Genomic DNA, 16839 nt, shown 5'->3' on the forward strand with positions numbered 1-16839 from the left:
TGTTGAACATTCAATCAGAAATTATCAAATATGTAAAGAACCACAAAATTATATTCTGTAATCAAGAGAAAAATCAGTCTACAGAAACAGATGTAGAAAATAACAGAAGATGAGATTAGCAGATTTATTTCAAGTTATTAAAAGTATGTGCAAGGATTTAAAGTAAAATATTAGCATAAAAAGGAGAAAAATGAAAGATAACATCAAATAGGTATTCTAAAAATAAAAATTTAACTTCTGAAACCAATACCTGGTATAGCATTAATAGCACATTATATTCTACAGAAGAAGTGATCAGTGAATTTGAAGACAGCAATAGAAACTAAAATACAGAGAAGAAAGAAAAGACTGAAAAAGAAATGAAAGAGCCTTAGTAACCTTTAGGACACTATCAAGTAAGGGATCTACCCAAATTGAAGTCCCAGAGAAAAAGATGGGGATAGGGAAGCAGAAATATATCTAAAGAAATAATGACTAAAAATACACCAAAATGGTGGAGACTATAAAAACCTACATACCCAAAAAGTTCAGTGAACCACAAGCAGAATAAACACATCAAAAATCACACCAAGTCTCATCATAATCAAATTTCTGAAAACCAGGAATGCAGAGCGAATCTTAAAACTAGCCAGAGGGGAAAAGTCACTTTTTATTCAGAGGAAGAACACCAAGAGACTTTCTTGCCCGAAACAAGAAGACAATAGAGTAATATCTTTGGAATGCTGAAAATAATCAAACTGGAATTCTATGTCTGTTTTTAAAAGCCTCCTTTGAGGCACACAGAGCTTGAGAGCATTGTAGCTATTTCATTTTATGAAATGGTAAAGGTAAGTCTTCAGACTTGAGGAAAATGATACCAGGTGGCAACTTAAGTCTGCAGAAGAGAATATATGGCTGGCTGGCTCCTTCTCCCTCCCTCTCTTTCTTTCTGTCTTTCCCCCCTCCTTTTTTTTTTTTTTTTTTTGTAGTGAATGAAAAAAATTTTTAGTTAATTAATTTAGAGGGAGTGAGAGGGAGACGGGGTGGGGGTGGGGGGGAGCAGGAAGCACCAACTCCCATATGTGCCCTGATCAGGCCAGCACAGAGGTTCCCAACCAGTGACCTCAGTGTTCCAAATCCACACTATATCCACTGCGCCACCACAGGTCAGGCATTGTTATTAATTTAAAAGATAATTGAGGGAGTATTTTGGGACACCAGGAATCTTTCTACCTAGACAACAATTGCATTGCCAGAATCTATAACTAATTTAGAACTCTTGAGTATGTTGAAGGCTTGCAAGTGACAGGTAAAAACTTGGAAGGTAAATTATGGTTAATTTTCATTCCTTAGCACAGTAGTAGCTACCTATCCCTCACCCCATTACATGGCAGGCAGCTGTGTCCCAGTTCCAGAAACAGCCTACAGCCAATTTATAGGAGCTGGGGTGGGCAAAAAGGATCTTGTCCTTTAACTTTTGGGGATCTGTGCTGTGATAGGTAATTGCTTCATCTGATCACATACTCTATCCACTGAGTCACCTGGCCAGGGCAGGGTTGAATTTTAAAAAGATCCATATTTAGCCTGACCAAGCAGTGAGGCAGTGGATAGAACGTCAGACTGGGACGTGGAGGACCCAGGTTCAAACCCCGAGGTTGCCGGCTTAAGCACAGGCTCATCCAGTTTGAGTGCGTGGTTGCTGGCTTGAGGGAAGGATCATAGACATAACCCATTATCTCTGGCTTGAGCAAGGGGTCACTCACTCTGCTGTAGCCCCCCAGTCAAGGCACATAAGACAAAGCAATCAATGAACAACTAAGGAGCCACAACGAAGAATTGATGCTTCTCCTCTCTCTGCCTTCCTGTCTGTCTCTGTCCCTCTCTCTGACTCTCTATCTCTGTTAAAAAAAAAATCATATTTATAGGATAGTTTACCTGGTAGATTCCTCCAACTTTGAGATGAGAATATATAAATTTAAAAAGCCTGTTCCACTTATTTGTTTGGAACATGACTAACATGTAATAGGCATTTGGTAGTTTTCAATATATTCAATAAAATACAAAATTTATATAAGCTAAGTATTTTGAATACTTATTTTTATAATAAAAACTTTGGAAAGTCTATAGTATATCCTTTTATAGAAAGAATAATTCTTCAAAGTTATGTGTTCAATGCAGTAGAATTTCCTGTTTCCTGGTGACTTATATTTTATTATGGCTGTATGATTGCTTGAATAAATTTTCTACCTTCAGGTGATTGTATTTTTCATACCTGTAGATATAATTTTTGGATCATCTATATAAGTAGTTCATAGATTTTTGGATTTCATAAAATAATAAAATTTTCAATTAATTTTGCAAAGTAAGGATATCAAGAGGAAAGGTAACTGTCGCCTACAATCATTATTTTAACACCAAAAATGTAGAAAAAGCATAGTTTCCAGGTAAATGGTTCTTAAAATTCAGACATATATTATTGATCTTTATGTACTAGGCATTACACCTGTTGTTTAAATGTTACTTAATTTTCAAAGTAACCCTGTTATACTCATTTTACAGGAAAAGAATCTGAGGCTCAGTAGTCAGGTAACTTGCCCAGACAGGATGTCTGATTTCATAGCCCATGGCCATAATGTATCTCAATCACTTTTATAATAAACAGCTGAAATGGTGATTTATAATTGCACAATTTTTTGATAAAAATTTGTCCCCATGGGTCTTTATTTGATAGTGCAACATAAGTTCAAATAGCTTGTAGTATTCATTTTTTCCCTCACATATATAGTTTTACAAAGATTATGAATCTTTGTGAATCTGTTGAAGAAATAACCTTAATGTTCTTTCATTTATTTTGGAACAGTCTGGGTAAACTGATAAAATATTCTTGCTTTTAAAACATTTTCCCAATCTTTAACACCTTTTTCTGGTTAAGAAAGCTCAAGGTGGCGGTCTTTTTGTCTAGCCATTTAGATTTACAGGGAAGATGCAAAAAGGTACTGCATACTTGGTTCACTCCTATCCAGGATGTGATGTTCAGTATTCTTATCTAGTGACACTGTCATAATAATCCATATAAATTTGCACATACTTGGAATATTTATAATGTCAGTGTCAACTTGCTTACTTTTTTCTAGGAATGGTAAGACAAATGCTTTGAGGTTTTTGTGCTTTAAAAAAAACTACTTTTAAATTTTCGTTTGCATAATGCTTTTTTTACTTGTTAGCCATGTACAAAAAGAAATCATCTCTCAATGTCTCTTCACCTGTTAGCAGATTTAACTGCATATTATATTTTTTTGTGTCAACTCAATAGGGCAGTGCAAATGAAAACAGTGAAAATTCAAAACTAATGGAGATTTTAGGTATATATATAGTTGCAAGCTTGTCGGTTCTTAGAACAGGATAATGACATGATATGCTGTTTTAGTTAGGTCAATAATGTTGGATCTGAGTCAGATTGAGGGGGAGTGAGACTAGAGGAAGGGAGAGTAGATGGGAATAAGATAATATAGGTGAGGTTGGTGACATTGAAATGGAGATGAAAATGTAATCAGTTATTTTGGAGGGGAAAAATGAATAGTAATAGTTCGTGGTGATTAATGAAAAAGGAGAGCTCTTGCTTCCCAGATTAATTTCCAGTAAGTATTTAATTGACTATTACTTTCAACAGTCTGGCCCAAACATTTGCTATATACAGGCACAGAATTGTAAGGACCTCTAAGAATTGAGAGTCTTATGGCTCCATGTAAGATGCTGCCTGTATTCATGAACATAGTGAATTTGGGAGAAAATGCTGGTTTGAGTATTAACGTCATCTATTCACCTGTGAGCAAGTTGAGTTCCATGCCTCACAAATGAGTATAAAATATTACCATATAATTTTAATGTGGTCCTTGTTTGTTTATTTAGGAACCCAGATGTCTGGTTGTAAAGTTCCATTGGTATTTCAAAAATGGTAATTTTATATTTTTTCCCAATAGGACGGAGTGTGGTATTTAGTATTAAAAAAAAAAAAAGCCCACTCTAATGAAAATTTTGGCTTTCAGATAATTTGCATTCAGTTTGTACGGTGCTGTTTCTGGGGGGAAAATATTTCTGGACCTTAGGTACATATATTTGAATATTTGTTACAGGCTTGCCAGTTCTCATTATTGTCACTGTTAAAATAATGGCATTTGAATAAAATTTATCTGTGAACTGAGCTAATGGATTTTTTATTTTACAACTATGGTTCTCAAACTTTAGGTTGCATCAGAATCATTTGGAGGATTTCTTAAAACTCAGGTTGCTGGGTCCCTCCCCTAGTTTCTGATTCAGTATATCTGGGGTAGAACTGAAAATTTGCATTTTCAACAAGGTGATCTTGTTTATATTAAGAACTACCACTATATAATAAGAAATAAGAACATTCTAGGAAACCACACGTTAGCTTAAAAAAAATAAGTTTAAAAAAATAGATTATGGCCCTGGCCGGTTGGCTCAGCGGTAGAGTGTCGGCCTGGCGTGCGGGGGGACCTGGGTTCGATTCCAGGCCAGGGCACATAGGAGAAGCGCCCATTTGCTTCTCTACCCCCCACCCCCACCCCTCCTTCTTCTCTGTCTCTCTCTTCCCCTCCCGCAGCCAAGGCTCCATTGGAGCAAAGATGGCCCAGGCGCTGGGGATGGCTCCTTGGCCTCTGCCCCAGGTGCTAGAGTGGCTCTGGTCGCGGCAGAGCAACGCCCCAGAGGGGCAGAGCATCACCCCCTGGTGGGCAGAGCATTGCCCCTGGTGGGTGTGCCGGGTGGATCCCGGTCGGGCGCATGCGGGAGTCTGTCTGTCTGTCTCTCCCCGTTTCCAGCTTCAGAAAAATACACACACAAAAAAAAATAGATTATGTCTGACCTGTGGTGGCACAGTGGGTAAAAGCGTCAACCTGGAATGCTAAGGTCGCCAGTTTGAAACCCCAGGCTTGCCTGGTCAAGGCACATATGGGAGTTGATGCTTCCTGCTCCTCCCTCTGTTCTCTTTCCTCTCTCTGTCTCTTTCTTTCTCTAAAAAAATGAATAAATAAAAATGTGAAAAATAAAAAGATTGGGGGGGGAAAAAAAAACCTCATTAAAAAAAAATAGATTTGGCCCTAGCCAGTGGCTCAGTGGATAGAGCTTTGACCTGATGTATGGATGTCCCAGGTTTGATTCCTGGTCAGGGTACACAAGAGAAGCTACCATCTGCTTCTCTCTCCCCTCTCCCCCACTCTGTCCCTTCTCTCCCTCTTCCCTTCCTATAGCCAGTGACTTGATTGCTTCAAGCATGGCCCCGGGTGCTAAGGATGGCTCAGTTGGAGCTCATCAGCCTCAGGTACTAAAAATAGTTCCGTACTCGATCATCACCCCTGATAGAGTTGCCAGGTGGATCCCAGTCAGGCTACATGCAAGAGTCTACCTAACTATCTCCCCTTCTCTCACCTAAAAAAAAAAAAAAAGGTTAATAAAAAATATATAACCCCTAAGAAATAAACTTAATTTTCATAAACATACAACTCAAATTTAAGTCCCCTTAAGAGTTGATAAATATAAAATTTTTATTATAGTCTTCCCTAAAAGTTATTCTCATTTATTTAGCAGTAGAACAAATTAGAAAAATATCTTTAAAAATACATTAAAGACATAAATGTTCTCTATTCACAACAAACAGTTGACTAGGAGTATTTGGTGCCTCTAAATATGTAATTAATTTACCCAGTAATCTTGAAGTTCAATTCATGCTTAAAATATTTTAAATTTTAATACTTGTGAAAAAAATAAAAAAAACCTCTTCAGTAAAAGGTGGATGGCTCTGGCAGGATAGCTTGATTGGAGCATTGTCCCTATTTGTAAAAGTTGCTAGTTCAATCCGCGGTTAGTGCACGGACAGAAACACAATTCTGTCTGTCTGTCTGTCCCTCCCTCCCTCCCCTTCCTCTCACTATAAAATGAATAAGGTATTCTAAAAAAAAAAAAAGAGAGATGGATGGTTTTGCTTTATATGGTCTCCTCTACCCCATCAAACTCATAATTCTCTAAATTTCAAAACCTGAAACTTTGGGAGGATCAAATGTAACAGTATGGTTAATGTAGTATGTCAACCCAAATTAGTTTCAGTAATTTTTTTAAAATCTTATTTTTTTTAGCTAATGGGAATGACAACAAGAAATTTAAAGGAGATAGACCTCCCTGTTTGCCTTCTCGTGTTCTCCATCTTCGCAAAATTCCAAGTGATGTCACTGAAGCAGAGGTCATATCATTAGGTCTACCATTTGGCAAAGTAACTAATCTTTTGATGTTGAAAGGAAAAAGCCAGGTATGTAATATTTTAAAATTGACCCATAGTGACATATCTAGGTGTCAGTGTTAAAGATGATTTTGATTTTCTTGACACTTTCTGTATTATCTAAATTTCATTCTATTTACATGAAGTAGTTTCTAAATTATAAAAAAAAACTTTGTGACAGAAGCAGCACAGATATTAATACAGGAAACAGGATTATCTATTATTCATTGACTGGTCTTTTTCCTTCTTAATATAAAAACTTTATATTTTTAATTATAAAATGATTTATGATAATCCTTTGATTATCAGGAGACTCTGACAGAAGGAGAGAGGATATATTTTAATTATACCTTATTTAGCAATTACAGAACATACAAGTTTTTCAAAATCTACATAGAAATGTTTAGTATATTTTAGTTGTAGAATTAATATGTAGCTTCTTAATGGTTTGAAAGAGACTTTCAAGACATTCTTCATTTAAGAAGTTAATAGGTTTTTCTTAAGATGAATAAGGGAACTTGATTTTGTGGTGATCATTACAAAAATATAATACTTATATTGATTTGAGTAATTGCATACTTTTTTGTTTCAACTTCGACCCCAGTGGGATGAGTGTTTTAGTTCTTTTCTAGTTTCATGAAAAGCTTTTACACTGAGCATTACTGCAAAGACAACGTATCTAGGCCCTAAACATTGTATAGTACATTGTGGTAAGTTTCCATGTGTCTTACACTTTTTGTAAATAATAACTTTAAGAAGCACATTTTAAGTATATTTATAAATAAATTGATTAGACTTGCTAGAGACTGGATGATGATGTCTGGTTCAGGTCCATATTTTTAGTAAACTATAAACTAACATCCTGTTTAATGTGGATGAAGTTATTAAGATCTGCAGAAGTTAAATAATTTATCTTAGTATTTAGCCCTTGTTGTGTCTACAGACTTTCATCTCTTGGAGACTGTACAGGTACTTAGAATTCTAACACAGTGGCTCTTGAGAACAGTAGGTTTGCATGGTTTGAAAAGAGCCAAAATGGTCATGTCTAATGGTTATGAGATGTCGAACAACCATGTATCGTGTATATCATGTGTCAGTAGTATATCTTATATGTAGAATGGCTGTGAGAGGCAGCAGCCCAACATCATACTTTCCTTTATTTCAACTATTGGTTCTGGGTTTATATCTATTATTAGTGCTAATTGACTGTAATGTTGATTGCTTGTCTTTAGATCTTAAGTTCTGTTTGAACAATATCTTGTTAGTAATATACTTCAGCAAGAGAGTGTAGTGTGAGTCACTAGATCTACTTTTAGGCATAACCTTTCCCATGGTACTTGGAGGTAGAGCGTTGAGGACGCAATGAGGATTATTTTCACTAGCCTTTCTGTAGGTAATGACTTGATTTTCTTTCCACCCATATTATGAAAATTGATCTTTTTGACTGGATACCTGAGAAAAACAAAACCTTTACTGGATGCCATGTGGGAAAATTACTTTTACATTTGAATTCTTAGGTTGTATATGCTCTCAGTAAAAACTTACTGTACATGACAAGAATCATGTACTATTCCAAATACTGTACATTGCTTAGGTTTTCCTTTGTGTGACTGATGTTAAATATTTAGTTCTTAACATGTAATAAAGATTTTGCAGAAAGAGACCCTTTCCCTATATAGTGAATATTTTTGAAATACAATGTAGTTTTTTTGTTGAAAAGATGATTAAAAACAAGGTAGGAAATGTTGCCATAGCTATTTTTACCTTGATCATTTTTATCCTTTTTTAGAAATATTAGAAGAAATATATATTACTGATAAAATTGTATAGTGGATTTAAAGTGTATCATGGACATTTGTACCTTTTAGATGGTATTAGTGACTCAAAGTCTGTTTTGTTTATTGAACATAGAGAAATATTATTTATTGTGGATCAATTGATATTTGATCTACTGTTGTGTAACTAACACTACTTAATAGAATGTTTTTAACTAAACACTAATAGTTTTTAGTCAATTTAATCGATTCAGTTGTAACATTTGATTAATTCAGTTAAGCATCATATTTAATATTTGTTAAGTTAATACTTCTTTGCCTGGAGTATTTGCCAAATGGAAACACTCGCCAAGTAAGGTAACGATAAAGAAAGTTCAGTTTATACGTAGATACTTGCCCAGTGCCTATGGTCAATAAATTTTGTTGTTAAATGCATATTTTATAAATAAATTGTAAATGTTTTATATGTAATTTGAATTGGTCACTATGTGCTTGCTAATTAAATGTTCTATTGTAAAAAAGAAAAAAGAAGTGTCTGGAAATTGGTGTTCATTTGATTTGGTTCAGGGATTCTTCCTGCATTTTAAATTTAAGATGTTTTTAAGGTGGTTTTGAGAGTTTTGAGTGGTTAGTATATGTCTATATTTTCCTAACCATTAAGATAGGTGGCAAAACCTGCCACCTTAAAGCTCTATAAATATCCTATTCCTGTCACAGAAGTTACAGGAGTCCTGACAACTAGAAGAAGCCATATATAGAATAAGATATAAATACCAAGGTGCATCTTCCATCTTAGCTGCTCCTATGTTACTCTGCAAATATTTGGTATTAGTACAATGATTACAGATATCAAAAATTGTCACTTAAGTGACTCCAATCAATATTGACTCAATATAAGAAGTTCTCCCATTAATCTAATTTGAACAGTTGATCCTCTGCACTGAATGCTCTGTTTAATTGTATTCATAAATAGCTGTTTTATGAAAAAGTAAAGAAGAACAAATCTTTATGCCCCATTTCTGTTTGAGAATGTTTTAAGAACTATTAAATCACAACTCCTGAAAGCATTCATTTACAGTGGTGATGCACACATTTATTTTTGCCTTTTTAATTATTTCTAGATTTAGCAGAAACATAAATAAGGAGAAACCAAAAACTGCATAAAATCATTTCATCAGCTGGCAATTTCTGAACCCCAGCTTTTTAGATATGTTCTCAATTAATATCAGTAATACATATTGAAGTAAAAAAAAATTTATCCCTTTGGTAGCAGTATTATTTAGGTTGAGAATGCATGACTTTAGAGCAAGCTAGAATGACAAAATAATTCTTAGCTGTCCTTTAAAAATAAGAACTTTCCCTTTACCTTCTTGTGTTTATTGCAGGCTTTCTTAGAGATGGCTTCTGAGGAAGCTGCTATTACTATGGTGAATTATTACACTCCTGTTACTCCTCACCTTCGAAGCCAGCCTATTTTTATTCAGTATTCCAATCACAGAGAACTTAAGACTGACAATCTACCTAATCAAGCTGTAAGTATTAAAGGCATTTTAAAAAATAGTTATAAGAACATATGGTATGATGGCTTAAAATTAATTTTCTGTATTTCAGAGGAGGAAAGGATTTTTTTTGTTTGCTTGTTTTCATCTTAGGATGCTTTATTACTAAAGATTGTGTATGTAAATCTTACCTGAAAGCTTAAATATAAGAAAGTAAAGCCATTTAGAAATATGTTTGAAGTTGTGTTAAAAATGGCAAGATAGTTTTCTCTTGAAACTATTTTCATGATAAAAAAAAAGAAAAAACTTCAGTTGTTTTATATATATATATATATAAATCATCTTAAAACCTCAGCTATAAAAGAACTTTAGAAGTCAATCCTTTTTTTACAGAGTATATAATAATGTCATTAAGTTGTTGAGTGATGATTTGCCTGACCAGGCAGTGTCCCAGTGGATAGAGCATCAGACTGGGACATAGAGGACCCAGGTTCGAAACCCCAAGGTCGCCAGCTTGAGTGTGGACTCATCTGACTTAAGCGTGGGCTCACCAGCTTGAGAACAGGGTCACTGGCTTGAGCAAGGGGTCACTTGCTCTGTTGTAGCCCCCCAGTCAAGGCACATATGAGAGTAATCAGTGAACAACTTAAGTTGCCACAACAAAGAACTGATGTTTCTCATCTCTCTCTCTCTCTCTTCCTGTCTGCCTATCCCTAAATGTCTTTCTAACTCTCTCTCTGTCTCTGTCACACACACATAAAATAGTTGAATGATGCTTCTGTTATGATAAGTAACTGAACTTAAGATGTTAAGTAGAATTTATATAGATATGTTTATTGATTAATAACTTCAAGCTGAATGTAGAGTGTTGCATACCAACATTTCCTACCTGTGTTCCTGTTTTTATTTTGGTGTAGTTCATGTTGACTCTTCGTGTCTTTCCAGCTTGATTTTTAAGTATTTTAAAAAGTAATTTGAAGTTACTTAAGGATAGGAAAAGTTTATCCACAAAACAAGGACATTTTAAGAAAGATTTTTTTTTATTATGTTAAGAACATGTTTGAACCCTATACTTTTGCTCTAAGCAAAAGAACTCTAGCTCTTTGATTCTGTGTTGAAAGCTATTTATAATGTAAGCTGCTGAACTTAAATTATAGTTTTCCACATTATTAAAAAGTTACATTTCCTGTCTGTAATTCCTAATTTGTTCTAAAAGATATTAATGTCATATAACTATATAAGCTTAAGAGTAAATGAAACATTAAATATTTTTAAACAGTGTAGTCTTTTTTAAACAAAAAATTGCCTTATAAATTATAAAAAGGATACATACTCATGGTAAGACATTCAAACAATTCAGAAAAGCAAAATAAAACAAAAAGGCAACTTAGTTACCCAAAGATAATTAATTAACTAATTTTCTGTTAATATTTTGTGTATGCCCTTTCTCTGTTCAGGTGTGTTATTGTCTTTGTGTATAATTTTATACCAGTTCCTAATGTTTTGAAAGCTATTATCTTTCACTGTGTTATATCATAAACATTGTTTCATGAGAATAGAGAATTACTTAATAATTTTTAAATGACTGCATAACACACACTTCTGTAGGACAGCCATAACTTACCTAGTTTCTTTATAATAGACATTGAGATTGTTTCCAATAGTGGTATAGTAACATTCTTGTCTATCTTAGCACACTTGCAACATTATCTTTACATTTCTGGCAGTGAAATTGCTAGAACTAAGGATATGCATATTTTATATTGTGATATATGTTGTATGATTGCTTTCTATAAAGATTATATGCCTACTTAGGATGTCACTGGTAATATATAAGCAGTTTTCTTGTCTTTGTTAATATGATAAGTAAAAAATTTTATCTTACTGTTTACTTACCTTTTTCTTTTATTTGGTAACTTATAAAGTATTTATAGTGATTTCTGTTAATGTGGGTTTTTCCCTTTTTAAAATTGTGGTAAAATAGGCCCTGGCCGGTTGGCTCAGTGGTAGAGCGTCGGCCTGGCATGCAAGGGGTCCCGGGTTTGATTCCCGGCCAGGGCACACAGGAGAAGCGCCCATCTGCTTCTCCACCCCTCCCCCTCTCCTTCCTCTCTGTCTCTCTCTTCCCCTCCTGCAGCGAGGCTCCATTGGAGCAAAGATGGCCCGGGCATTGGGGATGGCTCCTTGGCCTCTGCCCCAGGCGCTAGAGTGGCTCTGGTCGTGACAGAGCGACGCCCCAGAGGAGCAGAGCATCGCCCCCTGGTGGGCAGAGTGTCGCCCCCTGGTGGGTGTGCCGGGTGGATCCCGGTCGGGCGCATGCTGGAGTCTGTCTGACTCTCCCCGTTTCCAGCTTCGGAAAAATACAAAAAAAATAAAATAAAATTGTGGTAAAATATATATATAACAGCCTGATCAGGCGGTGGCATAGTGGATAGAGTATCAGCCTAGGATGCTGAAGACCCAGATTTGAAACTTTGAGGTCACCGGCTTGAGCCACGGAGTTGCTGTCTTGAGCATGGGATCAAAGACAATCCAGTGGTTGCTGGCTTGAGCCCAAAGGTCACTCGCTTGAAGCCCTAGGTCACTGACTGGCTTGAGCAAGGGGTCACTCGCTCTGCTGGAGTCCCTATATCCCTGATCAAGACACATGAGAAAGCAGTCAATGAGCAACTAAGGTGCCACAATGAAGAATCGATGCTTCTCATCTCTCTCCCTTCCTGCCTGTCTATCCCTGTCTGCCCGTCTTGCTCTTTCATGAAATATATTTTTTTTACATATATTTTTATATGTTTCTATATGTAAATATGTGTAACATAAAATTTACCATTTTAACCGTTTTTACATATACAATTCAGTGACATGGAGTACATTCACATTGTGCAACTTGTCACCACTGCCCTTCTCCAGAACTTTTTCATCTTCCCAAACTGAAACTCTGTGCCCATTAAACACTAATTCCCCATTTCCCTCACCCCTCGAACCCTGGCAACCACTGTTTTACTTTCAGTTTCTTATGAGTTTTGTCTGCCAATAATAGTTTTTAAAATATTTTTATACAATAGTCAAGTCTGGTATGTCTTATTTACTGATTTATTGAGAGAGAGAAAGAGAGTAACATTAATTTATTGTTTCACTTATTTATGCATTCATTGCTTGATTCTTATATGTGCCCTGACCACGGATCAAACCCACAACCTTACTGTTTCAGAACAGTGCTCTAACCTACCAACCTACCCAAAGCAACAGATCTCTTAAGATTGTATTATACTGCCTGACCAGGTACTGGCACAGTGGATAGAGCGTCGGCCTGGGATACTTAGGATCCAGGTTTGAAACCCCAAGGTCTTTTGAGCGTGGGCTCATGCAGCTAGAGCACAGGGTCCCCAACTTGAACATGGGATCATGACATGACCCCATGGTCGCTGGCTTGAGCCCAAAGGTTGCTGGCTTGAGCAAGGGGTCACTGGCTCAGCACCCCGCCCCCACCCTCTGGCAAAGCATGTATGAGAAAGCAATCAATGAACAACTAAAGTGCCATACTAGGAGTTGATATTTCTCATATCTCTCTTTCTCTCTCTCTCTCTCTCTTGCTAAAAACAAACAAAAAACCAGATTGTATAATTATATTATACTTTCTGGGTTTGATACCATACTCATAAAAACCTAGCTTAGCAAAATTTAAAATTTTTTTTAACCTATGTTCTACTTTTATGTTTTAGTTGTTGACATTTTTAAATGATTTTTTAATTGATTTTTTTAGAGTAGAGAAAGGGGGTGGTGGGAATGACAGGAGGTGGGGGAGCAAGCAGCATCAACTCTCCTGTATGTGCCTTGACCTGGCAAGCCCAGGGTTTTGAACCAGTGACCTCATCATTTCAAGTTGACACTTTATTCACTGCACCACCACAGGTCAGGCAATTGTTCATATTTTAATATGTAAATCTTTGTTTTATTAGAAATATTTTTGAGGTAGGAAGTAGTTCAGTTTTGATCTTTATTTTACTCCCAGTGATCAGTTTCTCCTTTATTTTTGGGGGAGAGTAGTTCATTATCCACTTATGTGAAACATGTCCTTTGTCATGTTCTAGTTTTTAATACAAATGCTATGCCTACTTACAACATGCATATATTCACTTCTGCTTACAACCTGCACATTCTGCTTGCATGGCCACAGTCTATCTTCATGTATGAGTTGCTCACATGGTAATTTCTGTGTCTAATTTGGATTTCCTTTTGGATTCCATTCTGTTCCTGTCTCAATGTTGCTTTGGCTTAATATAAATATATTATAGGGTAAAGCCCATTCTTTACTTTCTATTTTCTAAAATTAATTGATTAATATATCTTAGAGATATTAGAAGTTTTTTTTATAATTTCTACCCCAAAAAACACAGTAGAAATTGAGCTGATTTTATAGATTAATTTTAATATAATTGACATATTTATATTGCTCACTGATCAATATAATTAACGTACTTGTATTGTTCAGTGATCCCTCTGAAGAGGAAGTTATATTTTGTTTCCTGTCTTTTAATAGAGCTTTTAATTTTCTTTTATGTAAGTAGTCCAATTTTCTTGTTAGTGTGATTCCTAAATATGTTAGTATAAATCTTGAAGAATAAATAAACAATTTAATAAAATTCTTAAAAACGAGGTTATTCTAAAGGGAAACAGTGAGAAATCCCAGTTGCTTAGTAACCAAAGTCAGCCCAAATGACCTAGTTTATTCTTTGATAGGCCTGATTTCTTCCCCAATACCCTTTCTATTTAGTTATTTTTGTGCAATTTTTATGTATTAATGTTTCATAAAATACTATTTTTCTTTTATTCAAAGTTCTACATCAAAGCTGAATTCAAAATTCCTTTTTGCATATATAATATATATCAGAGATCTTTGACAATTCTGGGTAGCTGATAAATTAGTTTCATTTTCTATTCCATGAATAACAAGATATCCCCTAACATGCACATAACTTCTCCAGCTTGTGCACATACTTGCCAGAAGGTTAAGTGAATATCAAGTGTTTTTATCTTTTGATTTAAACTAAAATTATAGCTAAAGAAATTATATCATATTTTGAGGTACAGCAATTGAGAAATGATTGTGTTAACAGCAACCATTTTTTTTTTTTAATGTTTTCTCCTCAGGGAAACATAGCACTATTGAGTGTCTATTACATCCTATGGAGAACGTTAATCTTGGGTCACAGTGTTAAGAGCTCCTGGTTTGGCCCTGGCTGGTTGGCTTAGCGGTAGAGCGTCGGCCTGGCGTGCAGAAGTCCCGGGTTCGATTTCTGGCCAGGACACACAGGAGAGGCACCCATTTGCTTCTCCACCGCTCCACCTCTCCTTCCTCTCTGTCACTCTCGTCCCCTCCCGCAGCGAGGCTCCATTGGAGCAAAGATGGCCCGGGCGCTGGGGATGGCTCTGTGGCCTCTGCCTCAGGCGCTAGAATGGCTCTGGACGCAACAGAGTGACACCCCAGAGGGGCAAAGCATCGCCCCCTGGTGGGCATGCCGGGTGGATCCTGGTCGGGCGCATGCGGGAGTCTGTCTGACTGCCTCCCCGTTTCCAGCTTCGGAAAAATGAAAAAAAAAAAAAAAAAGAGCTCTTGGTTTGGGTCCCATAAAGCAACCATTATTGTATAGACAGTTTTTCTTGACCTTGTGAGTGGAAGTAATAAATCTGCAAGAGATGACCATGGGAGGATTTTTCTCCAATTTCTCTAAAAAGTCATCAAACCAAATGTTAAATTTTACATGAAGTATATTACTCTCCCTACCTTCGTAAAATATTTGTTGGTTTTTCAATCATACTTCTGCTATTTCCTTTGTCTATAGTTAGTGTAACCATTCCAGAGAGTTTGTTGCCTAAGATTTAAATATTATCTCCCATAATAGTAATTCTAGCATTATAATTTTTAGCATCAGATTCATATAATCTCTTCATATTAAGAAGACTTTTTTTTTCTTTTCTGTTCTCAGTGGAGAATATGCCTCAATTTCATTTTTTTAAACTCAAGTATTTTTTCTGCTTAATTAAAAACAAACTATAAAGTTGCTTATTAAATAAAGCTATCTTTTTTTCAGGTGTTATTTTCTCAGATTTTTGTTGTCAGAAGCGTTTCTTGCATGTCTGCTACTCAGAGACCTTTGTACTCAGTGCTCAGTGAAATATTTAATACATAGTATTTTGAAAACTCCAGAATGACCATGGCTTTTTGTGTTTCTCTACTATGATACCCCTTAGCCAAAGAGGAAGGAGTGAAGAGGAACAGAACAACAACAGTAATACTAGCAGCCACAGCATATATATAGAATTGCTTAATGTAGATGATAAATAGAATTACTAGAGGGAAAATGAAGTCACTGAGGTTAAGTTTACTTTTGTTTGTGCGGGATTCTGATTAAGGGGAAATGAAACCATTATTCTACTTAGAACCTCACTATGATGTCTTTTCCTAGACAAATAAATTTCAAAACAAATTCAGTTCTTCAGTTGGCACTAGGCACACTTCAAGTGCTTACTAGCCTCATGTGGCTAGTGGCTATCATATTGGACAGTCTAGATAGCAAACATTTTCATTATCACAGGAAATTTGGTTGGACAGCACCATTTTATCTTCCCCACTCTAGGTACTTGTGTGTGTGCACAATAGTTTTAATAACTGCTTTAATTCCTTGTCTGTCAGTTCTGAGTCTTTTTTGATTGATTGACACCACCACTCTTCCTCACCTAATTATGGGCTCATGGTGGAAGTCTGAATCAGTTTTTAAAGTTGAAAGAAGTAGAACCTTTTTTAATAAAATCTTACTAGGGAGCTCAGTATACATATATGACCTAAGCTGCCATGTTTGAAGTGGGATTGTAGTACTCAGTATTCCACATATAATTGGTTTTCAGGAACATAAAACCATTGATATAAAATGTTCAAATAATTACTCATACATTCTTAAAGATGATGCTTTGAAAATGGAATGTTTGACAGTAGTGCTTTACCTGATACATTAGATTTTGTGTATTGCATAAAAATACTATTAAAAGGTTTATATAAAAGACTTGTACAGTCATGTGCCATTTAACGACAGATGTGTTCTGAGAAATGTGTCGTTAGGTAATTTTGTCATTGTGCGAATATCATAGGGTGCAATTACACAGACCTGGATGGTATAGCTTACTACACCCCTGGGTTATATGGTATACTCCTGGGTTACAAGCCCATTCAGCATGTTAATTTACTGAATACTGTAAGTAATTATAACACAATGGTAAGTACTTGTGCATGTAAACAGAAAAG

At 35.7% G+C, this 16839-nt stretch overlaps 1 protein-coding gene across 8 annotated transcripts in view; it reads left to right on the forward strand.

Annotated features, from left to right (window-relative positions):
- PTBP3 (polypyrimidine tract binding protein 3) overlaps window positions 1-16839 on the forward strand; it is a 106468-nt gene that overhangs the window by 41776 nt on the left and 47853 nt on the right. For 6 of the 8 annotated variants that reach the window (XM_066256499.1, XM_066256500.1, XM_066256501.1 and 3 more), the window contains 2 exons: window positions 6129-6298; window positions 9429-9575. In XM_066256499.1, the coding sequence (XP_066112596.1) occupies window positions 6129-6298; window positions 9429-9575 (317 nt within the window). The remainder of the gene's footprint in view (window positions 1-6128; window positions 6299-9428; window positions 9576-16839) is intronic. The other 2 variants (XM_066256505.1, XM_066256506.1) reach the window with 1 other exon arrangement.

The sequence above is a fragment of the Saccopteryx bilineata genome, chromosome 2 (genome assembly GCF_036850765.1).
Source record: "Saccopteryx bilineata isolate mSacBil1 chromosome 2, mSacBil1_pri_phased_curated, whole genome shotgun sequence".
NCBI classification, from domain to species: Eukaryota; Metazoa; Chordata; class Mammalia; order Chiroptera; family Emballonuridae; genus Saccopteryx; species Saccopteryx bilineata.